Raw genomic sequence first — 24,906 nt, forward strand, 5'->3', positions numbered from 1 at the left:
GTCCAGGGTAATTTGTAGTTGTTAATTTATTTAATCATTGCTTATTATGAATTAGATATGAGCCTCATCCTCCAAGAACTCAAGCTTAATGGGAGACACAAATATGCAAAATAAGACCACAAGTTTACACATATTTGTGTCAGCAAACAATGTCCTATAAATTTGCATAGTTGGCTAGAGATCTGCTGGGAACATTTTTGCAGACCACTCACTGAAAATGTCAAGAAGAACTGTGTTCTGTAACCCTTTCTCCCACTGATTGTGTAACCTTGGACGATCATACAAGATCACAGTACTTATTCTTCCTATCAATATCTATTCTATCTATCTATCTATCTATCTATCTATCTATCTATCATCTATCTATCTACTATCTAAAACTATCTTAAACTTTGACAATTAATCTACTTCCCAATCCATTCTTCACTTAAAGAAACACAGGGTACAATGAACCATGGAGACACTCAGATTGATAATCCAGGTTTCATGAGTGCCCAAAGATAACTTGGAAAATAAATTCATTATGTTGATCCTGTCCTGGTTTGTTATCACGTGCATATTCATACCTCCAGTTTTGATGAACCCTCATCTGCTAGTCATAGTGATCTTTCTAAAATTCCATCTAACCATGCTGTCTGTTTTCAGTTCACTTGCTGACCAATGCAGTGTTATTTAGAATGAGCCGGATTGGTTTCTCCACTTATCACTGAGTTAATCAGGGTACCCCAGGAACTGTGAGGCTGCTGATCAACATTAAGGGACTGAACCTTACTCTTCCCCTGACAGAACAGCAGTATTTTATTTATTTATTTTTATATTGGGAAAATTTTCATAAAATGTTCTTTGATGGGAGGAGACACTTGTAAAATTAAATTGAAAGTAAACTGGCCAGGCAGTGGTGGTGTATGCCTTTAATCCCAGCACATGGGAGGCAGAAGCAGGTGGTGGCCAACCTGTTCTACAGAATGAGTTCTAGAACAGCCAGGGCTACACCGAGAAACCCTGTCTCAAAAAACCAAAAAACAAAACAAAAGAAACTTTCTATATTTATAAATAGAAATGAAACCCTCTAGATTTATAAATTAGTTAATACCCCTGCAGTGGAGCTATGTACTCTCCTTTCTGCCTAAAGTATATATATATATATATATATATATATATATATATATATATATATATATATATATGTATATGTATATATGAATATTTAGAAGACACCATTAACTGCCTTAAGTACTTGCATCACCTAGAGTTTTTCCAAAGCCCTGTTTAGCCTGTTTAGGTTGTATAGGTCATGGGAATATGGATCACCAGTGCATTCTCTCACTACAATATCAACAGCTTCTATTGTTTTTCTGTGCCATTCAAGACTATTGGAATTGTCTGTGTCTAAACACTTCTCCAGATATGGAAACACTTATCTATGTACAGATCCTCCATGTTATCTTTATAAAGTTGCATGCAGACCACACCTATCTTTATCATTGAAACATTACTCCTCTTAAAATCCCATGGCTTCAGCTCAATGAACTTGCCTAAGAGAGAAGCTCCTACATTAGAGTTTCTTGTTTCAGTCACTTGAGTATTTCTAGGAAGGAAAAGACATCTCCCTAATTTTATCTAAGTTACATTTTATAACACAAGAAATAGATTACTTTGGAAGGGTGAGTTCAAGTTATCTTTAGAACGCATCTATTTTCAGGTATTTCTAAGAGAGGTCATATCTTAGCCTGTTGTGTGAATATATTCATGGTACTTTAGCAAATATTTAGCAAGCACTAACTATGATAGCCACTGTGCTTAACTAGAGGGAAACAAAGACCAATAAGAATAGTCTTTGCCCTTGAGCACCTTGAAAGCAGGTGGGAGAAACAGACCTGCAAATAGCTGTCCTAATGCTCTAGCATGAAGTCTGTGGAAGCAGGAAGAACACGCTCTATCAAAGCTCAGATCATGGAAAAGTTCATTTTGCTTAGTGAGGTGGAGGCTTTGAAGGAGAAATAGGATTTTCCAGGAAGAGAAGGCTTTCCAAGTAGAAGAATCAGCAGAAGCAAAGTCATGGACTAGAAGAGCCAAGTGTTGTGGAGGAAATAGATTGTCATGTCGAGAACTGTGTATATGGAAAGCAATGTCCCAGGAGAGCCACAAGACTTAAACGAGAGCCTTGAATGTCAGGCTGGATCTGAGAAGTGAAGCTCTTAAGGGGATTTTGAGACAGGAGAGTAAACAGAAACTAGGCAAACTGTACGAAATTGACAACATTCAACCTATAAAAAATAATTTCACGTGTTTCAACCTGACACAAAAATACTCAGTGGCCTAGAGAAAGGACCCACAGTTAAGATCACTTGCTGCTCCTTCAGAAGACCCAAGTTCAGTAACTAGCACTACTGTCAAGCAGCTCATAACCACCTGTAAGCCCAGCCACAAAGAACCTGACAGCCTCTTCAAGACTCTACAGACATCCACACAGAGGTATACACATGCACATACATTAACAAAAGAAAAGAAAGCTTTAAAAATTACTTAACTTGTTTGGGTACTTATCAGTGTATTATACCCTCTAATATATACCTTACATGGATGATCTTTTTACATTCTCACTACAATTATTATTGTTCCAAAATTAAATAAGATTTCTCTGAGGTTGATAAAATATCTACAGACTTGGTCAAGGTCGTGGTCCTGACTTCTAAGAATGGATGGTTTCAGTGATTTTTACCAAGCAACTCTAGTTCTACATTTTATTAAAATATTTCTGGTACCAGAATGAATATCAGAATAACATGATGGGAACCTGGCTCTTCATCTGAGGAAGGTTTTAAATCTCTATGGAGAGCTTGTTTTCCCCTTAGTGCAGCATTCTTACACTGTAAAGTAAGTTGAAAATCTGAGTTAAAGGTTTGGAAGATGGCTTGGTGGGTAAAAATGCTTGCTGTGCAAGTGTGAAAACCTAAGTTCACATCCTCAGGACCCACATAAAGCTGAATGTGTTAGCCCATGCCTGAAATTCCAGAGAATCTCTGGTAAAATGGGAGGTGGAGACAAGAGAATCCCTCAGAGTTCACAGTACACAGCCAAAGAAAGACAAGAAAGAGCCAGGCGGTGGTGGCACATGCCTTTAATCCCAGCACTCGAGAGGCAGAGGCAGGTAGATCTCTGTGAGTTCGAGGCCAGCCTGGTCTACAAAGTGAGTTCCAGAAAAGGCGCAAAGCTACACAGAGAAACCCTGTCTCAAAAAACCAAAAAAAGGAAAAAGACAAGAAAGAAAGAAACCCTATCTTAAACAAGGTGGAAAGCAAGAGCCAACATCTAAGCTTGTCCACTGTCCCCAATGTGCATGCTACATGACTGAGCATGCATACATGTGTGTGCATGAGCACACATGCACACAAATTTTGGGGTTAACTTTACCAAAATTTTTGTTTAATTAAAAGCTCCTTATTTACAAACACTATGCCTTAGCTCTGACTAAGACTCCAAGAGTCATCTAGTTTCATTTTGTATCTGTTCAAGAAGATTGTGATCCAGTGAGAAGTGTTTTTCCTAAGTTCACAGAATCACTAATGGCAGAGAAGGCCTGTTCTTGAGGTTTCCTGGCCCCTCCCTTTATACTCCATAGTGTAAATCGAAATGGATCTTACTTTCATTAAGATTCATTGAACAGCTACTGTACATAAAGGCCATTATTTTCAACATGTTCTTCTGTACATGGAAATACATAAAGTTTGTGTTGGGTAGACAGCTCAACTGGGCTGTCGGCTGCTACTGCATGCGAGATGTAGGAGAAGAAACCATCTTGTAGCTCCTTGTGTCTTGGAATTGGCACACAGAGGTTGCACGGTCCAATTTAGTAATATACTTTTGAAAGTTCAGCGGCCTGCTGAGGCTGTGCGCTAAGCTCACGTGTGTTTCATTTCTGCCTCAAAGTACTCATGTACTAGCAGACAATAACAAACAAATTTCAAACTGGAATTTATACTTCATTTAAATAATGAAACCTTAAGAGTTTCAAAAGCCTTGAACAGGTTAGAAGCTTTAATGCTATGCATAACATATGTGACACACATTTACATTCACAGGATTTTTGAGGGCTAGTAATACTTTTTGAAAGCACTGGCAATGTACAAACAAGAAATGTGATGGGTATTTGATCACCCTACACTCATTTCATGTATAATGAAGCAGGGCAAAGTAAATATCAAATAATAAAATCTTAATTTGGAGCTAAGTTGATATGTTTTATCTTTATTGTGCACAGAACCATAGGTTCCATCTGACAATGTAAAATCCTAATGTAGGTTTTAAACACAGTAGGTTTAGGTATTTGCTCTTCTCAGGAAAAGTGTAATGGTGGATAGCTAAATAGTGATGTCTATATCAATGATATTTTTAAAGAATTATATATAACCACAATTTCTGTAGGAGCCCAACGTTAGTGATGGTTTGATTTTTTTTTTTAAATCATGTACTTAAGAATAATTTCAAATAGGACTAGGGCTTTTTCAGGGATTGGATGTTTGTAAGAGGCCAGCATTATTTTGGTTACCTATAATATCCCATAAAGGAAGGCTTACATGTAGAAATTTGTTTCGAACAATGCTTGGGGGAGGGGGTTTGTACTGTTAAAACTTCTGGCCAAAAGACTTACATAAAAATATTCATCTTCATTAAAGATGTGATTGTTTTCAAGGAGGTATTTTGAACTTGAGGCTGCTGTTGCTAAGGGGTTGCTAAGGCAAATGAGCTACTCAGCACTAATGTGCAACTTTACTCTTCTGCTTAGAAATCGTGAAATCATTGCCCAGCTTCAGAGCCAGAGAGGGAGAAAAGTAAGAAGAGTCAAGTGGAGAGGTGTCTCTTTCTGACGGTTGTCTAGCATCTCTTGTTTCTCACTTTTCCTTCGCTCTCATGGAGAAAGGAAGCACCTCTTTGAATGTATGAAAGTTGTACAGATAAACTAGGCCACTTAGGCGGGCAGGGTTCTGTAAAACTAGACTGCCCTCGGCTAAGGCACAAGAGAACTGCATGCCTATTAAAAGGAAAGCAGCTGTGGGTTGCTGATCTAATACATCTGTCTGCTGGTGACCAGCCTCAGCAAAGGTTTCTTGGTTTGGTTTTTTTTTTTTTTTTTTAATAACCCAACAGTAAGAATGAGTCAATAAAAAGAGCTATGATTAGTGAATAAAGTACCAAATAATTGTGCCCTAAGCATTTTGTTCAAAAGTTTGTCTAAAATATTTGGAATCAATAATTTATGTTCTTTTTTTTTTGAGTGCCCACTATATCCTAAGCACTGATTTTCAATGTGCTAGGGTTATAAGGAAATAACATACAATTTCTACCATGAAATCTCACAGTATAGCATGAAAATAACAATGGACTGTAATTCATTGAATACAGTCTGTAATAGAATTGTTGAAATATTATAGAGGCTTGAGATTATGTTCACAGTTGAATTTTTATAAACACATTTATAAAATATTTTGAATGGTAAATGCCTTTGGGTTTTAGTAAACATCCGAAGATCAGGCCACTTCCTGATCTACTTCCAGGGATCAGAAAGCATACTTACAACACAACAGTGGGCAACTATGACCCTCTTAATTTTTCATGGGTCAGGGTCTATCATCACCTGGTAGCAAAATATTGAAATTGCAGACCAAGCTCAGGCATGGGTATTTTTTGGTTGTGCTGGTTGTTACTGCTATACAAGTCAGGAGATGTCAAAGACATTATGAGTTTTTAAATGTGAGTTTTTAAGTGTAAAATAATACACAGAGAGAATAATACTTAAATTTATTTAGACCTACACTTTTAAATATAAAGTATTATGTCTATGTTATAATAAATTGGAAGCACATATTAAATATGAAACCTAAGTTTGCTTCTTAATGGTCATATTATTCTAAGAAAACCACTTAAATGTCCTGATCATTGATCATTTTTTCTTCATTTGAAATCTCAGAGTTGTGAGATTGACATTTATAGGCAAAGCACTTTATGCAGTTTGACACATTGTAAACACTCCATGATTTTTAATTGTTGTTCCTTTTACAATAGTACTTACTAAATAAAGGTCCTCACATTCATTATCACATAATATTCCTCTATTTATAACTTAGAAATAGGAGATGTTAGAATGGATCCAGAATTCCTTGAGAGGGATATAGGTAGGATGATCTGGCTGTTAATATCATTTTCCGACTCTCTTCCACTACTTTTGTTCTGAAACAAAATATTCTAACTTTACTGGCCAACTTCTATCATTCTTAAAAAAAAAAAAAAAAAAAAAAAAAAAAACTTGGCCCAAAATGTAGCTTCCCGTGTATACTATCATTTCACATTCTCCCTTATACTGAAAGGATTCACACATGCAATAGTTCTTCACCAGCTAGACTGCAAGTTCCTTAAGGTGGTACTGAAATTTGTAATTATTTTTGGATCTCACATTAAGAATTTAATACTAAACTTTACCCATGGGGCTAAGTAAATGTTTATCTACCACAAGCACTTTTTATTAGAACTGGGAGAGTCCATTCAAACCTTTGTTAGTGATTATTATGTTACTGTTCTGCAATTGTTGGAAAATCTTTTTATCATCTAGTCTTCAACAAGGTTAACTTCTCTTAAAGCTATTACTAATTTATTCATTCTTCACATTCTTTCTATTGTTAATAAAAGACTGTCATGTAGGATACTGTCTCCACCAAGCCTATGCTTGTTTTAACCCTGGCAACAAACTTTAAGTATTGTGCCCATTTTACAAATGAAAAAGATAAGACTTATGAAGCTTAGAGTATCTTTTTACCAACCTCCCCTCCCCCCCCCCCCCCCGCCCCCGCAAGGATCTGTTCAGAGAGCCCTACTTGGATTGAAAGAAATAGGTTTGAGGATAGTAATTATGTGACTATTGACTCATTCTCTTATACATGTGTGCTGTTCACAAATAAGGACATATAAGTTAATTCAACCAATGATCATTGAGCTCTTCTAGACATAGAAGAGGAAACAGAGGTGGGCTTGGGAACTCAGCCCTTTGCCCTTTAGGAATCTTTGCCTTCTGGCTTTAATCATTTATATCTCCCCATTCTCAATTTACAGCCCTAATCAAGATAGAGTAAAATGATAGTAAAATGAGACATCTGGAGGCCATACCTAGCTAAAACTACATTGCAAGCAAATCTGTTGGTCTTTTCAGTTGAGAAAAATTAAGCATGGCTTCCATCTTCCCTTTCCTTTCTCTTCTTGCTGTGCCCATCTTTCTCATTCATTCAACAATATTTTTTTACTAAACATATTGTTCTATGAGGCACTGAATGAAAGATCTTACTTTTAAATACAGAAAACACATTTTTGTGTGCTATGATATTCTGTGATGTGCATGTCAGGTGCCTAGTACATTGTTTCATGTATGGTAAACTTCTAGTACAAGATTGCATATTTCATTCTCATTTTATGAACCCTATTATCTGTTTTCCCTTTCCTATCTCTCCTTTCATCCCCTTCCTCACTCTTCTCTTTTTTCTAAACTGGAAACCTCCTTGCCTTTTATAATACATCTATTCCATTATTGGAAATTGCAGAATTATAAATGAGCCTAAAAATTTTATAGCACATTGTATTATTTTCAGAACTGAATTAAGTGAATTAAACATTATATCCTTCAAGGGTCTAATAGCTACCCCAGATTTCATCGCTCAGTGTACTTAATTTTTTAACTTTAATTTAGACGAGGGTTTTGTTACTTTGTTTTTATTTATTTTTTAGTGGAGCTCTTTTGAACTAATATAAAAAGGTCTCAAATCCCTTAATGCAGGGATCTTCCAGAATCCCCATGTGTTTTCACACTGGCCCTGCAGAGTTGCCATGTGCTATGAGGAAGAATATATCAGAGAAAGGTCCACACTGTTGCACACTTAAGTTATGTCCTTCTTAGAAAACTTTCTAAATTTAGCAATTTTCTTATCCATTACATTTCCTTTCCAGAAAGGCTATTTCTTGAAGAGGGTAGTCCAAGGCACATTTGAACAGACAAATGTACATTGACTCTGGAAAGAAGCCTACATTCAAAAGCCACTGGAGCACGAACTTAGGAAAGTGGGAGATGGTGTATGAATCTACTCTGGTCAGTTTACCTGCACAGGTGAACTCTCAGCAATGCAGGTGGACCAGACATCTGTTTTTCATGTAGCTCCATACAGTAGCACTCGCACACAGATATAGTAGCTGTGCTCCTTAGGAAGGAGGAAGGCATCGAACAGTCAGGTCATATATCTCTAAGAAAACATTCCACAGTGAATTTCTAATCCTCTTGCAGACTCTGTGTCAGCCTGGTGCATCTTTCTTGCCTTGGCAATATGTGTCCACTTTCCAATAAAACTGATTTAATGTTTCTACAGGGAAAAAAAAAAGACAAAAACCAACATCATGATTCAACAAAGGAAAATTAAGCTTTAGATTTTATCAAAGCTTTTAAACATAGTATTCCATTGTCTGGGCAGACTGATTATGCTGTCTGTAAAGAAAAAAAAACATCAACAGTTTAGAAAATTTTTTTGAAAGGGGAAAAAGATGAAAAGAAACTAAACCACGGGAAAACGTCAGGTCACAGTCACTGATGATGCTATTTAAATGGTGTGCCATAATCATATTAGGGCACAGCACATGGAATCCCGGATTTCTGCATGACAGTGAAGAAGAACCAGCAATTATCTTAGTGTGTGTGTGTGTGTGTGTGTGTGTGTGTGTGTGTGTGTGTGTGTGTGTGTGTGCAGTCTACATTCCCTCTCCATTTTGCTAATTCAATTGAGGAACAAGAAGAGGTAATCCGGACAGCCAGAACAGGAGGAAAAGGTCCACAGCTGTGCTCGGGGGGCTGGTGTGGAAACAGGCGCAGACTGACTTGGAGTTTTGTGTGTTGCACGTGAATGCTCTGGACTGCCCTAATCGACTGAAAATGAGCCAGCCACAGTCATATGGAACAGGTCTGTTTAGCCACATCTCTCGGTAGCATGGCAGATGGTAGACCGTCAATGGGTGGTATTGATTGGCTGGATTTGCCTTAGGGTAACAAGACTATGAGTCCTTAAAAACCCGCTTCATCTTATTTTCCTTTGTGCAGCTACATACAGTAGTGGTTTTCTCTTTTCCATGCCCCAAAGCCCTGACCCCTAGCATTCCTTTTTTCCTTTTTCAAATCTAAAGTCTTCCTTAGTAATCAAGTTAGAAAGGTTACCTTGAGATAAACACTCTTTAAATTATCACCAAGGCAAGAAAACTCGAGAATATTTTATTTACTAGGCTGATTACATTTTAATGTTTGAAGAAAGTGACATTTTTTAATTAGTGTTTAAGACATATGGTGAGTGTACAAATTAGCTTATTTCATACAACCAGAATTTGATGAGAGCAACTCCTCCTTCTCACTCCCCATTTAAAAATTGTCACTTGAAACTTAATATATGCAAGGAGGTTAAATGCTATTAAATGATGCAGACTTGACTTAAAGATAAAGGAGACAGTCACTATCTTGTGTAGCTAAATGCTGGCTGGACGGACTGGAAAAATGCTAGAATTGGCATCTGTGTCTCCAGAGATGTGGAAGTTCAGAGCTTTAATATCATCCAGCCAAGAAAAACAAAAATGCCAGGTATGTGTGTGTGTGTGTGTGTGTGTGTGTGTGTGTGTGTGTGTGTGTTGGTTTCTGTGTTAGATATATGGGAGAGTAAAGTGGCATGTGTGTGTGCTTTGTTACTAGTAAAATTCTTCTTAAGATGTAGCCATGTAATGTTGCAGCTCTATCACCCTATGTTACACTTGGAGATTTCAACTTGGGGCATTCTCTTTATTCTTGGCTGAAGATCAGATTAATTGGAATAGAGTGGTACAAAGGAGATGCCAGGTTAGGTACACCTCCAAAATAATGTCCAGTAAAAATGTTCCTCTTTAAGGCAAATCTTAAGAGGAAAGAACAGCTCTGGCTAGAGACATGTGTCTGATTTGAGCCTGTGGTTGTTTATAACTGGTCGTATGATCACATTTTTTTAAAAGACATGCTTAAGTTTTGGTTTTGCCTTTTGTGTTTTCAGTATCTTTACTTTTAAGCTTTTGGTCATTTATATCAGTAGAGATTATGCCAAATAAACTCAGAAGAAAAGTTACATCTTTAGCTCTTGCATACAACTTGTGTGTGTTTTTTCTGCATAGCATACATGCATCTGAGTCCAGTGTTCATCCTGTGTGAATATTCCTCTCATTGTAAAAAGAAAATACTTTCATGGAGTTTTTGAAATTCTCATTTCTTGTGGTTAATTGTATTTTCCTCCTTTGTCATTTGCAGAATTAAGTGAATCTTGTTTGTGTTTCATTCTTCACAGTTCTTTTTCGAATTGGTTGGTAGTATTTTGTTCTGTTCTGATTTGTCCCCTTGCTTTAAGTCAAGAGAAAAATTTTTATTTACTTAGACATAATACAGTAGAGACAATCTTGCCTGTTAAGATGCTGATATTTCTCACGTCTCATCCTATACCTAAAAGCAATTCCAAGGAAAAAGCACAACACACACGCACAACACACACACACACACACACACACACACACACACACACACACACACACACACATCACATCTTTTAAGATGCTTTATTTCAATCTGTGCACTCTACCCACCTGGTGGTTATATAGTGAACTGTTACTTTAAAGAGTAGTTTAAACACCAGCCATGTTTGGGGCAGGCTGCTCTTGCAAAGAGAGCAGTACATATAACAGGAGGCTACAGTGTGAGAGATAAGGGGAAAATTCAGCTCAGTGACTAGAGGTTTTAATGTGCGAACTCTGGGGAAATAATATATTGACTGTTCCGTGGTGCGCAAGAAAATTGAAGAACCCTTTGCAGACGGAGTGCTTTGCAAAGGATTCTATCTGTTTCACTTAAAACAAAATCTGTGGCAAGATGTTTGAAATCAGCAGGACGCTTAATGCTGCTTTGTTAAATAATGAGGTAATATTTTGTCACTTTTTTCTGGGCAGCATCTGTTTTTATCCCCCCCCCCTTCATTTTTTCCCTATGTTTATGAAGGGTTCTTTTTTCTTCTTTTTCCTTTCTTTTTTTTCTCCCCCGCCCCTTTCGTAGAAGTCTAGGAAATATAATTCATGCTTCTTTTTCTGTTCCTTGCTTCCCGTGCTTTCAGAGAATTTGGTTGTCTATCCTTTTCTGTTGTTTTTTCTGTTTCCTAGCCCATTGTGCCACGTAAGGCTTCTCCACTGCGCGGAGTAGGTAGTTATTAACGCTGAATTGGCTTCTGGTACAGTCCATCTGGACTCTGTGTGGGAAAGCTGGCTGCCGGCGACTGATGCTGAGATATCTGCAGCCTTTGGGATGTGTGCATGGTGGCGAGGGGCTGACTGATATGAGATTACTTCTTTTAAGGGAAATTGTTATTAATGAGTCAAGAAACTGCTCATTTGTGGTAAGAGGGACACAACGGCGCAGCCAGCCCCACAGCCATGGGATACCGTTTTAGGTTGCCTTAGCTGCTTGAGTGAGACAAGTTTCTTTCTGTGGTGGTGGATTGTAACAGAAAAAGAAAAAAAATCATGCATGACTGGGAGACTCGCCTGCCTGATTCTTAAGATAATATATTGAAAATCTGTTGCTTTACAAATGCCACACCACTGATGTAGCGGTCAGCCCCTCACGCTGAAAGATGAATGGTACTATTGGAAATGCGATAATAAGGTTGACTTTTCCCAACAATAGGATTCTGCCTTTGTCTTTAGAGAAAAGGCCTCTGAGGACATTTGTGCATTTGTTTGAGGATTCCTTTGAAAGACTTTAGAGTGGAGATTTTTGCAGAAGTGATCAATATACAAAACGCATGGATTTTTTTATTATTTTTTTTTTAGCCTAGCAAGACCAGGTAATTGTTTATGGTATAATGTACAGTTACTATTTTGGAAAGATAGCTGGAATGTTTTCGGAGATACCTAATGTTAATTTATGCCTCAGTGAGTGTACTGAAGTTAGTATGGATAAGAAAAAAAAGAGGTGCTAAAAATTTCACCTTTTAGAAGCTGAGTAGAAATATCAAGTAAATGTTTTGTTCCAGATCTGTTTTTGATTTGTGTGATTGTAGCATTGTGTCAATATACTCTTCCCAATATTTTGATATTGGTGAGATCACACTCAAGAGTTTTTTGGCTGCCGATTTAGGACACGTAGACCTATCCTATATATGTACGTCAAGCTGTTTGGAACATTGAACCTGGGAATTCATCCTTAGAGTACAGTGCAGCAAGTACTCCGGCTCCAGTGTGACTCACAGGACTCACCATGCAAGTGCTAAGGAAAGCATTTTAAAGTTTACTTCCTTTACTATTGTTCTACCTGAAGGGTCCAGCAGAGCTTCACATTTCTACTTCTCTTCATCATGTGCCTTCATTTCTAATAGCTGGATTTATTTATATTTAAGCAAAAGGATTTATATAATGTATCCAACACTTTGTTTAGTGATGTATCTGTATTTTCATAGAGTGTGTATATGTATGTTTGTTGCATGTGTTCATGAAGCAATGTTCTGAAGAGAATTGTTTTGACCTTTAAAAATGTTGGGGTTTTTTTTCTTTTCTAGTAATTTTTCACAAACTCATTTACTCTTGGACTCCGAAGCCCAGAAATATACCATATTTTGACCCGTAGTTCCACTATCCCTAGTCCAGCTCACTGTCAACTTCAGACAAAGATTAAAACCTGTGTTGAATATTTGTTCCCTCTGTACATTTATTGATAAACAAGTTGATTAAACTGTGATTTAAATATACAGGGGTGTTACCCTTCTTCATCGATCTGAGGCATAGAGGTCTCAGGTAAGCCACTTAAAAACCCAGGCCCCAAACAAAACCTTCATGTACTCCTGCAAGCGTGGTGATACAGAGTCTATGAAATGTGTCGCATAAGCAGGCAGACTATATACATCACCACACACTAGCTAAATGTCTCTTTGTACATCTTTTAAGAGGCCAGCGGGTAGGGGAAGAAGCAAGGAGAGAGACAAAGTCTTATGTTTAGTTGAGCAAGATGAGTGGTCCACACGGGTAATAAAACGAGACCATTTATTTCAGAGCCGTGTTTTGCCCTCATTGCAGTAGGGAAGGCAAAAGAGAGTATGTTTCAGTCGATTTTTAAAAATTCAGAGCATGCCTCTATCCAAGTTGAAAGATAAATTCATTTAAATAAATCATTCATCATTCTCTGTTTTGGAGAGCTCAAGACAGAAGGCAGAAAGGTAGAGCCTGGCAGCTGCCTCCTCCCTCCAGCTTATTATTATTATTATTATTATTATTATTATTATTATTATTATTATTACTATTATTATTATTATTATTATCATGAAATAGTTTTCTGAGGCTAACTTATGTGAACCTAATTCACTGAGCACAAGCTTAATCCTAAACTTGCATGCTTTTTAAATGTTGGTCATGTTAGCTGCAAAAGGAAGCACTACTTACAGAAAGCCAGCAATACTGGGAAATAATAAAGTTAAAATGTAGAAGTATTAGCACATTAAAGTGCTTTTGTTGTATCTTTAAGCCTAGAGGCAGATCATTAAATATGCATTTCGCTAGAAAGCAACTGTCAAGAAAGATAAGGTGGTTGAAAATATTCTCCACTGAAAAAGCCCTCTGTCAGAGGGATGGGCTCCTGTATTCCCCGCCAGGACCCAGAAAGGAAGGACACTCCCACTGTGAAGGTTTGCAGTCCTCCAATGACCTGCAGTTGTGACAGTACTTTTTGAGCTGGAAGGAGGTAAAAGGTAAAAAATACAAGTATGGCTGTTGTTGCTTCAGCCGGGCTTTAATTACCAGACACAAGAAGCAGTTCAGAAATCCGGTCTCTGTTGTTGTAGAGGTCACCAAATCATTAACATCGTCAATCTGGCAGTAGCTAATTTAAATAGCACCTGATGTTGCAACGCCTCCCTTCGTTTCCCCAGCCAATCAGATTCTGGCTTCAGCTGACAGATGGTCCCATAAATGGATGTAAAAAGGGGAAGCTTCGAGCCAATTTCAGCAAGGCTCTGTTCAGTTGTTCTTATCTACATCCTAGAATCAGGGGTTTCAGCTCACTGCGCCTTTTCTTCTTTTTTTTTTTTTCCTTTCTTTCCCACCCCACCCCCTCCCAATAATTGATTTACTTTACCATCATCCACACTGTGTTTTGTGGACCTTTAATATATATCTATATAAAACAACAGTACTCATTTTTAAATATATTCTGAAACCTTTGCAAATTTTAAGAGAAGAGTCGAAGCTCTGCGAGACCCAATATTTGCCAATAAGAATGGTTATGGTAGGTATGACTAGATATATAATCTGTTGTTCGTGTTGCTGGAGGGAAGACAAGCGTCTACACCTTGGCCAGTCTTATGCTTGCACGAGAGTTTAGTTCTCTGCTGCTGTCTGGTTCCTACATTTACTATATCTTTTGTGTAGCGTGCGGGTAGGTCCTTTTATTGAAAAGCAGTGGGAGAGAGATTGTCATTTTTAACAGGTCGTTGTCAGTTTTCCCTTCCACATAAACGCAGAGGGTGGGGATGGGCTGAAATAATTGCTGGTTTGTTGAAAGAGATTCTATTACTTGAGACCATCATGAGGGGGTGGGAGGGGGGTTTCTTTTTGTAAGAGAGAAGAGGTTTGTCTACATGCCTGGGTTTTGTGGGGCTTAGGGTGTATGCAGCAGGGTTAGGAATCTCTCCATTTCTGTGCTGGAAATGTAAACCTCGAGAGGCAGCTCCTGGATGCTGAACGTTGAGATGGGCAGTTGTGTTTCAGGGGACTGCGCAGTCAAAACGGCAAAGAGAGTGATTTATTTGGGCTTCAGTAAACGCTGCATCTTGTATTTCAAAGAGTTTCCTGTCATGACCTCATAAAAAGAGGAGGCGGCTTGTATGTGTAGCGGTGCCTGGCGTGTTGAGTTGTTGCTTCCTTCTCTGGGCAGCAGCTCTGTAAGAAGGGAATGTCAGCTTTTACATAACGCTCCTTTCCGCTTTTGACACACTGTGTGAGGGTCCATCTTCTTCTGATCACAGATGGAGTGGAATGGCTTGAAGATGGTAAGTGAAAAGAGGAAGGCAGCTTGGAGGTTCCAGCCGTGTGTGTGTGTGTGTGTGTGTGTGTGTGTGTGCGTGTGTGTGTGTGTGTGTGTGTGTGGTGTATAAGGATGGTGGACTGCATCGTAAATCACTGTTCTGATCCTGTGTGTGTGTGTGTGTGTGTGTGTGTGTGTGTGTGTGTGTGTGTGTATTAGTATTTCTTTTTCTGAAATCCACAATCTGCCTCCAAGTATAATAGCATTGCATGCACACAAGGCACATACTGCCTCTTCCATCTAACACATTTTAGGCAAGCAAGGTTGGTGTCTTTTTTTGACAATCACAATGTCACCGTCACTGTTGGCTGGCGTGTCCACTGCCTCTGTGAGCCTTCCGCCGAATTACACGACCGTTAAAGTTAAAGGCACATTTCTTTTTCAGTCTCGTGCTAGGAGTGATGGGGAAGACTGGGAGTGAGGGGTGGAGGAGGTGAGATTCAGTACCAGCAGATGCAATTGTGAAACAGGACTTTGAGATGTGGATGGGGAAGTGGAAAACCTTTCTGCCGAAGTAGTAAATCTATTTTTAGCATCATCTTTTTCTGGAAAAAGAAACAGGGAAACTCCTTGAGTGCTGCTCCTGTCTCCTGGTGTTGACCCTAAAGATACGGCACAAAATGGCACAAATAGATACCATGAGTGCCCACTTTGACTTTGAATTTTCACCAGCAATAGCTTTCAGGGGATTTGGGTCTGGGTAGTGGGGAAAGCTATAAATTCATTTTTTTTTTTAAACTAGAAAAGCCTGAGGAGGACTTTTTACTCCGTATAGATGTTATAACAAAGCTGTGGTCTTTTTCCCATTCTTAGAGGATTGCCTTTGTCTGGCTGCTTGTTTTGATGGGTGTAAAACAAATAAGATTAGACCGAGCAGCCCAACTGAAAGCGATAGCTGGGAGGAAAACCCAATGAAAGGTTGCCGGGGAAACGAACAGAGGAGAAGCCGAGCAGGGAGCAGGTGGCTATCACGAGAACACACTGCAAACAGTGTAAAAAGGGAGGAGGGGGACAGGACCTTGATTATCTTTGCTGTTCTTTGTGACCAGCCCAACTTTAATTATTCTTCATAAATAGGTGTTAATTACATTTCTAACTCTGGTTTACAGTGATTTTTTGAAATCTATTTTTAAGCATCTGTTCCCTCTCTCCTTTTTCTTTTTGTTTATTTGTTTAAAAAAAGAGAGGAGGGGGAAGGGAGAATAGGGTCTCTCTCTCTCTCTCTCTCTCTCTCTCTCTCTCTCTCTCTCTCTCTCTCTCTCTCTCTCTCTCCTTCCCCCTTTCCCTGCTGTGAAATTGTACGTGCAAAAAATTGCAAGGAATCTTGTGAGACCATTTGAAAAAAAATGTAAATTATATTGAATGAAGTTGACGGAAGCATAATAGTGAATTCCCACAGCTGATAGGTTCTGCAAATGATTTCTCTGAAATTTCCAGTAAATATTCATAGAAAAAATATAAGTAGATTAGATTTATGCTAAGCAATGACTTTTGTGTTAGGTTGTACTGGTATTTTTACTACATTAGATGCTGATACTGTAGTTTCAAGGAGTTCATTGTAGAAATGTCTTTAGAACACAGTCATTGAAGAGCCCTTTCCCTTCCTCCGCTGCCCAGTCCTCTAGCTACAGAATCTACCCATGCTTTTCACTCGCAAATGCATTTGGTGTTAGGTCTGGTCTTGGCATAAACTGAGTGGGAAAAAAAAAAAAAAAAAAAAAGGTGATCTTTTTTAAGTGTCTCTGAATGTCTGGTGGGACCCATGCATGACAGGTATTTCTCACTTGTCTCTCTCTGAGTGCTTTTCTAAGTAGTGTCTTTTTCCCAGTGTGGTGGGTACCAAAAAGGACTAACAGAGATAGTACTTGAGTGAATAGGAGTAACATTAAAAAAAAACCTGAAACAGTCATCAGTTGTGGTTTCTTCCTTGTGACAATAGAGCCACATAATCCAGTAGCTAATTTGAAGCCCCAAAATGAAAGATTTAAAAAATGCAAGGTATTGCAAGGGTAGAAAGTATAATTGCCTTTATTGAAAATCCTCTTAATTTATTTTCTCTCTGTTGCAAATCTCCACCACCAGCCCCCACCATTTTTTTTCTGTGAGAATGTTCCTTTTTGTTTTGTTTTCTGATTGTGGGAGGTATTTTTTTGTTTTTACTCTTAAAGTAAAAAATAAACATATTTTTGTCCCACGATAGGACCTTGCTTTCCTACCTTGAGTGCATAAACATATATCATCTATAAAAACAGAATAGTTTTTATTATCACTAATAAAGTTTTATTTTTGTTTTCTGAGAATTTTTCTGGCAGGTGTTAGTTAGGAGAAATTATTTCTATAGAAACTGTCACCTTGGCTTGGTTTATGAAAAAAAAAAGACACATAGCTCTAGCTCTGCTGCTGACCTTCCTTGCTTCTTTGTCTTAAAAATATTAATACCTACTACCTGCATGTGGATGTGTGCCTTGACAGAAGCACAAAGCTGGGTGTGCACTTATTAAGAAGTGAAAATATGGATAGAAATATTGCTACAAAAAAAAACATTGACTACATCACAGTTTTCCTGATCAAATTGTCTCTGCATGTCGTAGGAATATACTTATTAAATCAGTTGATATTTAATGTTTTTGGAGGAGTCAAATGAGCAGAGGAAGTTAGCAAAAAATTACTTGGAGAATCATTGATACTCTGATTTTTTTATGTCTCATTTAAAAAACGTAAGCATTTATTTGGGTCTTAGTCCCATTCATTCCTAACCATCATTTTTTTCAAGCCATCTTCTTGCAAAGATTAAGATGGGCTTGCTTATGTTTGATGATTTGCACAAAGCCTTAAAACTTTTTTTTATGCTCCTATAGACCTTCCTTTTAATATGAGAATTTTGTTATGAAAGCAAGACCAGGTTGTTTTGAGGTAGTACTAGCAGAGTTATTTTTAAAGAAAGAGAAATAAAATCATAGTGTGTATATATTTTAGTTCCAAATTGTCTCACTAAGAGTTTTTGAGATGATAGACCAGATATTTTAAATTTGGAGTGTCTATTAGGAATAATGGGCTTGAAATTTCAAATCTAAAAGTTATTGCATGAATGGTTCTCTCTCTCTCTCTCTCTCTCTCTCTCTCTCTCTCTCTCTCTCTCTCTCTCTCTCTCTGTGTGTGTGTGTGTGTGTGTGTGTGTGTGTGTGTGTGTGTGTGTGTGTGTATTCATTGTCTCTGAAAGGATTTGTGGATGAACTGAGGTCTTTTTCTCAAGTTAGAGTTACTATGAACAATGAAAGGGTTTCCTCAGGGCAAATCCTTTGCTGTGCTTTGGTCTCTTCTCTCTGCACTTATCTCCTTTTTGTGGTTGAATTCTCTTCCTGGGCAAAACACTATCCCATCTATAAAGAAGCATTCTCCTTCATTTAGCCCTTAGTACTTTAATACCTTATTTTAATTAAAAACAAAAACAGAAGAAGAAGAAACAAATTATCTGTATGTACCCCAAGTAAGGAATGGCGGGCTGTCTTGATAGAGGTCATTATATATATGGACAGAAATACTTTAGCTTAGACAAATTTCTTCCTCGGTTCCAGTGACCTGTGGCTACCAAACACTTAGTTTACATACCCGGACATTTATATGCACTTTTTTTTTTTCGGTGAGATAGCCAGCAAATGCTAGTCATACAAGTACGTGCTGGCAAATACTGCAATGCAGTATTTTTCCCAATGTCATTAGGAGTTTAGGGGGTATGAAGGGACATGAACAGTCTCAAGCGGCTATCTTACTGTCTTTCCGTTGATGGGCCGTATGCAGAATTGGTCAATTCTTTTTTGGAAGGAAGAGAAGTCAGTGTTTCATTTCTGACTACCAATTCCTTCGTGCATTCGATGGATATGAGGAGGGTGGTATCTGTGTTTTTGTGAATTCTTGCATCTGTCTTGACTTTTCCTTATTTGGTGTTAACCAAATGTATGTAAACATATACCTCTAAGTTTATGTGCATCTCTAAATGGAAAGGAAACCGAAGTAGGCTACATGTCTTAAGTATTTCATTTTCCTTATTAATTCCAAGAGTTCTCTTAATAGAAAAAAATATGAATTTACAAATATTTCTCAAAAAAGATGTTGAGGTTCTGCAGACTTCTACTAGAAGCCAGACACTTTCTTTATCAACCACTTGAGGAGCTGTTAATGTGCAAATCCTGAACTATGTTTGCAAGCCAAAAAGTTCCCTCTCAATCAAGGTACAAAGAGATAGAATTTGAATTTAAACGGGGTCCTTTGTTCTTTGGGGACAATGTAATGTTACCACTGGAAATATTAATAATAGTGAGGAGGAGGTAAATGGTCATGTTGGCATCCTATGCTTCGTTTTTTCAAGTTCTGAGTGTAGAGTGTTGAAGGGTCGTCCTTGGGTTTTCAAGTCTCAGTATATTTTAAGGCTGGAGGACTTTTGTAGATCAATGGCTTTCAAGGGTTAAAATGGGGGAATGACCTGAGGACAAGTGGGTATCTGGAGGTTTCATATACAGTGATTGTCTTAAATTAGCTCTCTAGCAATAAAAAGGAAAAAGACTAAAGGACAAGAATGAGGCAGGGCATGGAGGTGGGGGTGGGGTGGGGGACGACATGGAACCACAACACATAGGACATCAACATATGGATCTACACATTTCTGATATAGAAGATAATGAGTGCTAAATCTGAACTGTTACAGTGCAGGATGCCCCATAATATCTCAGAACCTTGACTTTGCAGGTTTGTTACTTCCTTGTTTGCTTGTTCACACCTTTAATTACATCCAGTTTTGGGTGCTAGCTGCGGGTACAGAGATGAGCCTTTTTGTCTATTGTTTACTTCATTAAGAATTCAGGCAGCATGTCCACATAGCTTTGGAGCATCAGTGTTGGTAACCAATCGCTTTGAGAAGGAAATTGTTAGAAAACGAGGAAAATAAGAGTGTGATCAGCCAGCCAGCTAGATTTGGATGTCCACTGTGCTTAACGGTAATACTTACGTTGGTTATGCATTCATTAAGAAATCAAGTATACTTTTGGTGCTCTTATCAGGCTAGAGGCTCGCTCTACCACCCTTCCCAGTTATCTCCTTCTCCACCCCAACCCTGAGAGTCTGACTCTACCATTTTTGCTTCGGACTAGTCTTACCCAGATCCTTGTAGCTAACACCAGAGATTATCCAACCAGTAAAGATCGTCTCTTCAAGACTCAAGAAATACTGAGAGCGTCAAAGAATCCTTAAATAAATTTCAGTTAAGAAACTGGTAAAAATATTGAAGAAATACTGTTCAATGCAATTGTGCTTATATCTTTATTGTTGATGTTGTTGTTGAAAAATCCTTGTTTTTAACCTCAGAAGTTAAATACAAAACTAGGGGTTTTGTTAATGAAAAAAAAAATCACACAGCTTAGGCATGCCCTGAAAATGACTTCTCATGGACCCTTGGCTTGAAAAATAACATTTAATTGAGTTTAAATTTTCAAGTATTCATCTTAAACTACAAAAACATAGACTTTTTTCTATAAGAAATGTAATTTCTCTTCAGGATAGAAGGAGGTAGAGAATGAATTTCAGCCAAGATGACAAATTCAGAAAGCGCCACATATTTGAGGTCTCTGCACTGTGGGGCATGGGATCGTATCTTGCATCTGGGGTCTGTGAATCCTCTATTTTTGTTCACCCTCTTGCAAAAAGTAGCCTTTGGATTTGTTTTGCCATCAAGATTATAGCAGAGCTGATGGACATTCCTTGTTCCATGAAGATGTGTTTGTTGAGGACTTACTACATACATTTCTTTGGAATTCCATGTTGCCACTTTTTCAAGATGATCAGAAAGCATAATTAGAGGCTAAGTCTCTATGACTGGGAATAAGGTTAAGGTGAGAGGTCATAAGACTCCTGTTACCCAATGACGCTGGTGTCGAAGTGTGAGCAGTGTTCCATCAGAGCATTCAAGTTGAACGTCAGTGGTTTCCTTTGTACGAGTCTCTAAGTGATTCTAAAAGGCAGAAATTAAAGATCTTCTAGACATTTTTGTCTGTAAGGTTCCTTGTATCCAGATGTTCATGCTCAGGAAGAAGCAGTTTGGACAGTTGGAAGAAACTTGTCTTTCAGCCAGATGCCTGTGAAACTTGCCTGGAACCTGTTAATTTTACAGAAATGCGAATACTTTCCTTCTAACAGAAATTTCTTCTTTATTCTTTCTTGAGACAAGTCCTCCCTGCATGCTGTCCAGGCTGGTCTTAAAACACCGGATTCCAGTGATCCTCCCACCACCTCAGCCTGTAGAGTACCCGGGATTACAGCTGTGTGTTAGTATACCTGACACAAATGTCTCCTTTGATGCCCTTTTCCTGTATAACTGCATCTGGGCAGACTGTGACCCTCTTGGCATACCTTTGCACAAACTAGAACTCTGCTAATGGAGTAGAAGGCGTGCTGTTATCTTTTAATACATATCTAGACAATGTGGACTCTCTGTCTCTCTCTCTCTCTCTCTCTCTCTCTCTCTCTCTCTGTGTGTGTGTGTGTGTGTGTGTGTGTGTGTGTGTGTGTGTGTATGTTTTACAAACAGCTATGACTCCTAGTATGCCATGGCTTGTGCCGATAAGGACTTCTCAAGCAGTTTGTGTTTTCCTAAGTTATGAATTTAAACCCTTTAAAAGTTTTTCTTTCTAATTTGTATGTAAAAAATAAGAGACAAGTTGAGCTGCTTGTTTGTTTGTTTGTTTAGAGTGCCCCTTTTGAAGATGACACAGTAGTAAATGCAGCTCTAACAATAAACTTAGGCTCTGGGGGCTGTTAAAAAGTGGAAAGGCTGAGAGCCTGTAATCTTTGCTAATGAAACTTTCAATAGGAAACTGCTCACTTAAAATGGAGTAAACTGACTATATCCCTGCAAATTTGTGATTTGGGTGAGGTTTGACTCATCCTTTCTTATGTTCCTTTTTGTAAGGTAGCCAACCACACATCGAAAATTTGGATATGATACATGTCTTCAACATTAATTATCTCTGTTGATGCACTGAGTACAGACAGTCCAATTCCCCCAAGTCCAGATTCTTACTGTAACACCAAAACAAAAGTGATACTTATGAATAATATTGGGAGAGTTGTCCTCATAGTAACTGTTCCCCAAAAGAAACTTTACATAAATGTACATTTATTATTCAGGATATTAAAAGGCAATCCTTAGCTTTTACTTTTTAATTTGGACTAAAATATGTAAATTGCTTTTATTTTGGAGTTGCTCTGTTTTAGGTGGCTTTGGGGGAGGATAACTTTCTATTTTGATTATATTTTAATTGCCTCTATAATGGAAGAGGTTCCACTCTTGAAATCAACCTGGTTATTGTGATTAGGACCCTGAGGGCCAGTGTGCAGTTGAGGCTAAAAACATAAATATTGGCCTGTCCACACAGAGGAAAATTAGTTTCATTCCTACAGATACCACAGTAAGCATGCTTTTGTTGATAAAGTCAGCTCAGAGGTTGTAGAGCCCTAAGTGCCTCTGAATGAGGGGGTCCTTCGTAGCACACATGTACTGGAAAATCTCTGAAAATATTCTTCCTTCTTTCCTTTCTTTCCTTAATTTCCTCCTGTCCTCCTTCCTTTATGTGTGTGTGTGTGTGTGTGTGTGTGTGTGTGTCTGTGTGTCTGTGTGTCTGTGTGTGTGTGTGGTGTATGCATGCGTGATAGAGAATGAGTGTGTGTTTGCTTATGTGTTGGGTACATGTATGTCCATATTTGTGTGGAGACTGGAAATTGATATCAATTGTTATCAAGTATCTTCCATGATCAATTTCCACTATATTTATTAAGGCAGTATCTCTTACTGAACTTGGAGCTTGCCAGTTTGGCAATTTTAGTCTAACTACCTGGCTTGACCTAGGAAACCCGTGGGTCTACCTCCTGAGCACTGGGATTACAGATGGCTGCTGTGCCTACATGGTTTTTTTTTTTTTTTTGGTTTTTCGAGACAGGGTTTCTCTGTGTAGCTTTGCGCCTTTCCTGGAACTCACTTGGTAGTCCAGGCTGGCCTCGAACTCACAGAGATCCGCCTGGCTCTGCCTCCCGAGTGCTGGGATTAAAGGCGTGCGCCACCACCGCCCGGCACCTACATGGTTTTTTATAAGGGTTCTTGGGATCCTTCTCTGGTCCTGATGCTTTCTTCCCAAGTGCTTTATCCATGACCCCATCAATCCAGCCACTGTTTTATTTTTGAAAGAAATACAAAAGTTTTCAGGGAGCTAGAAAGATGGCTCAGTGGTTTAGAACACCTGCTGCTCTTGTAGAGGACCTGGGTTCAGTTCCGAGCACCCATATGGCAGCTCACAACCATCCTAACTCCAGTTCCAGAGGTCCCATCTCTCCTGGCCTCTGAGGGCACTGTGCATGCATGGTGAATAAATGCAGGCGAAACACACACATAAAATTAAAGTACTTTTTTTAAGTTTTCAGAGAGGGGTGTATGTGAATTAGAGTCCTGACTTTTCCAACTGAGTGATTTTGGAGAAGATACTTCAACTTTTTTAGTTTAACTTTCTCATTTTTTTAAATGGGGAGACAGTGTCTGATTCACAGAGATTTTGAGGATCAAGTGAGTAACAACATTAGACAGAACTTGCCATATATAGGGCCTGAACAGTGAAGGGCTTAAGGGATGAGTTTCCATTAATCTGTCCGTCCTTGGCAAAAGCTCTCCTCCAGGGAAAAGATGATGTCCATCAGCCCATGCACGGTGTCCTGGGAAACCACATTGCATGACACCCTCGTAGCCATCCTCTTCTCACAGCACTCAAGGGAGTTAACATGTCATGGGTTTCTCACACAGACAGACCCTCGGTCCTTCCCTGGAATCGTGTGGCTTTACTACATTTTCTATGTCCTCCAGATTGTGAAGGACATATACTTCGGAATTAGAATTAACTTGGGATTTAGGCATCAAAAGAGAATAAAATATGATTATGTAATTAATTTTAGCCAGTGCTGTACTGTTTCTAATTTCATGAAAGAGCCTGTTAGAATCTTTAGGAGACCACTAGAAAGAAAATAAAAATGGGTTGAGCTTAATTAATGTTTCCTTTCACTTTTGCCCAGAAACAAAACTTACTTTGGAGCTATTTTTCACCATCTCCACATCTGCCTTTTTTCTCCATCCACCTTGTGTTTCCCAAAAGGCTGGATTTCCCAGTTCTGTTTCTCAAAGGAGAAGCTGAAGCGAAATGAGTTACCGTGGTTTTTCTAACTTTCCCTTCAGTTTTCCTCCTTCTATTTAGTGAGGCAGGATGATGGATGGCTTTGGCAGTACCAACAGCTCTAGAAGTGATCTGATTGACTGAGGAGGTGTGTGAGATGTGAAAAGAATGCTGGCCCTCTATTTATTACCCTCCTATTTGAAGAGACAAACAGGGAAAGAGGGAGAAGCATTGGTGAGGGGACCATCACAGACCTTGTCATGGTGGTCATTGATTGCACATCCTAGGAGTAGCAAAGAATGTCAGGACAGGTAGATGTTGGGCCAAATCTCATATTTGGACCTTTATCCCATAGCTCTGAAGGGATAACTAAATAGGAACAATAAAGAAATCCACACATTGTCCTAAGTTGGTGTGTGTTGCTTTTGCTAGTGAGGATGGAAGAAAAAATACAAGTAGTTACTGAAGTAGTTCAAGATTTAAACTAAAAGCACAATCCTCCAAACATTGTTTTAATGTCACAGATTTTTAATTCCACATCAGGATGGACAGGAAGTA

General features: G+C 38.5%; 1 protein-coding gene across 8 annotated transcripts in view; it reads left to right on the forward strand.

Moving 5' to 3' along the window:
- Positions 1 to 24,906, forward strand: part of Elavl4 (ELAV like RNA binding protein 4) — a 141,392-nt gene that overhangs the window by 43,769 nt on the left and 72,717 nt on the right. For 3 of the 8 annotated variants that reach the window (XM_052715412.1, XM_052715413.1, XM_052715415.1), the window contains exon 1: positions 11,340 to 11,471. The exons of 1 other annotated variant lie outside the window; for it this stretch is intronic. In XM_052715412.1, the coding sequence (XP_052571372.1) occupies positions 11,355 to 11,471 (117 nt within the window). In that variant the 5' untranslated portion in view covers positions 11,340 to 11,354. Of the gene's footprint in view, positions 1 to 10,799; positions 11,003 to 11,339; positions 11,472 to 14,144; positions 14,351 to 14,478; positions 14,501 to 14,752; positions 15,114 to 24,906 lie in introns of those variants that run through there. 4 more of the 8 variants (XM_052715414.1, XM_052715418.1, XM_052715419.1 and 1 more) reach the window with 4 other exon arrangements.

This window comes from Peromyscus californicus, unplaced genomic scaffold, assembly GCF_007827085.1.
Source record: "Peromyscus californicus insignis strain IS unplaced genomic scaffold, ASM782708v3 Scaffold_5__1_contigs__length_169319896, whole genome shotgun sequence".
NCBI lineage: Eukaryota > Metazoa > Chordata > Mammalia > Rodentia > Cricetidae > Peromyscus > Peromyscus californicus.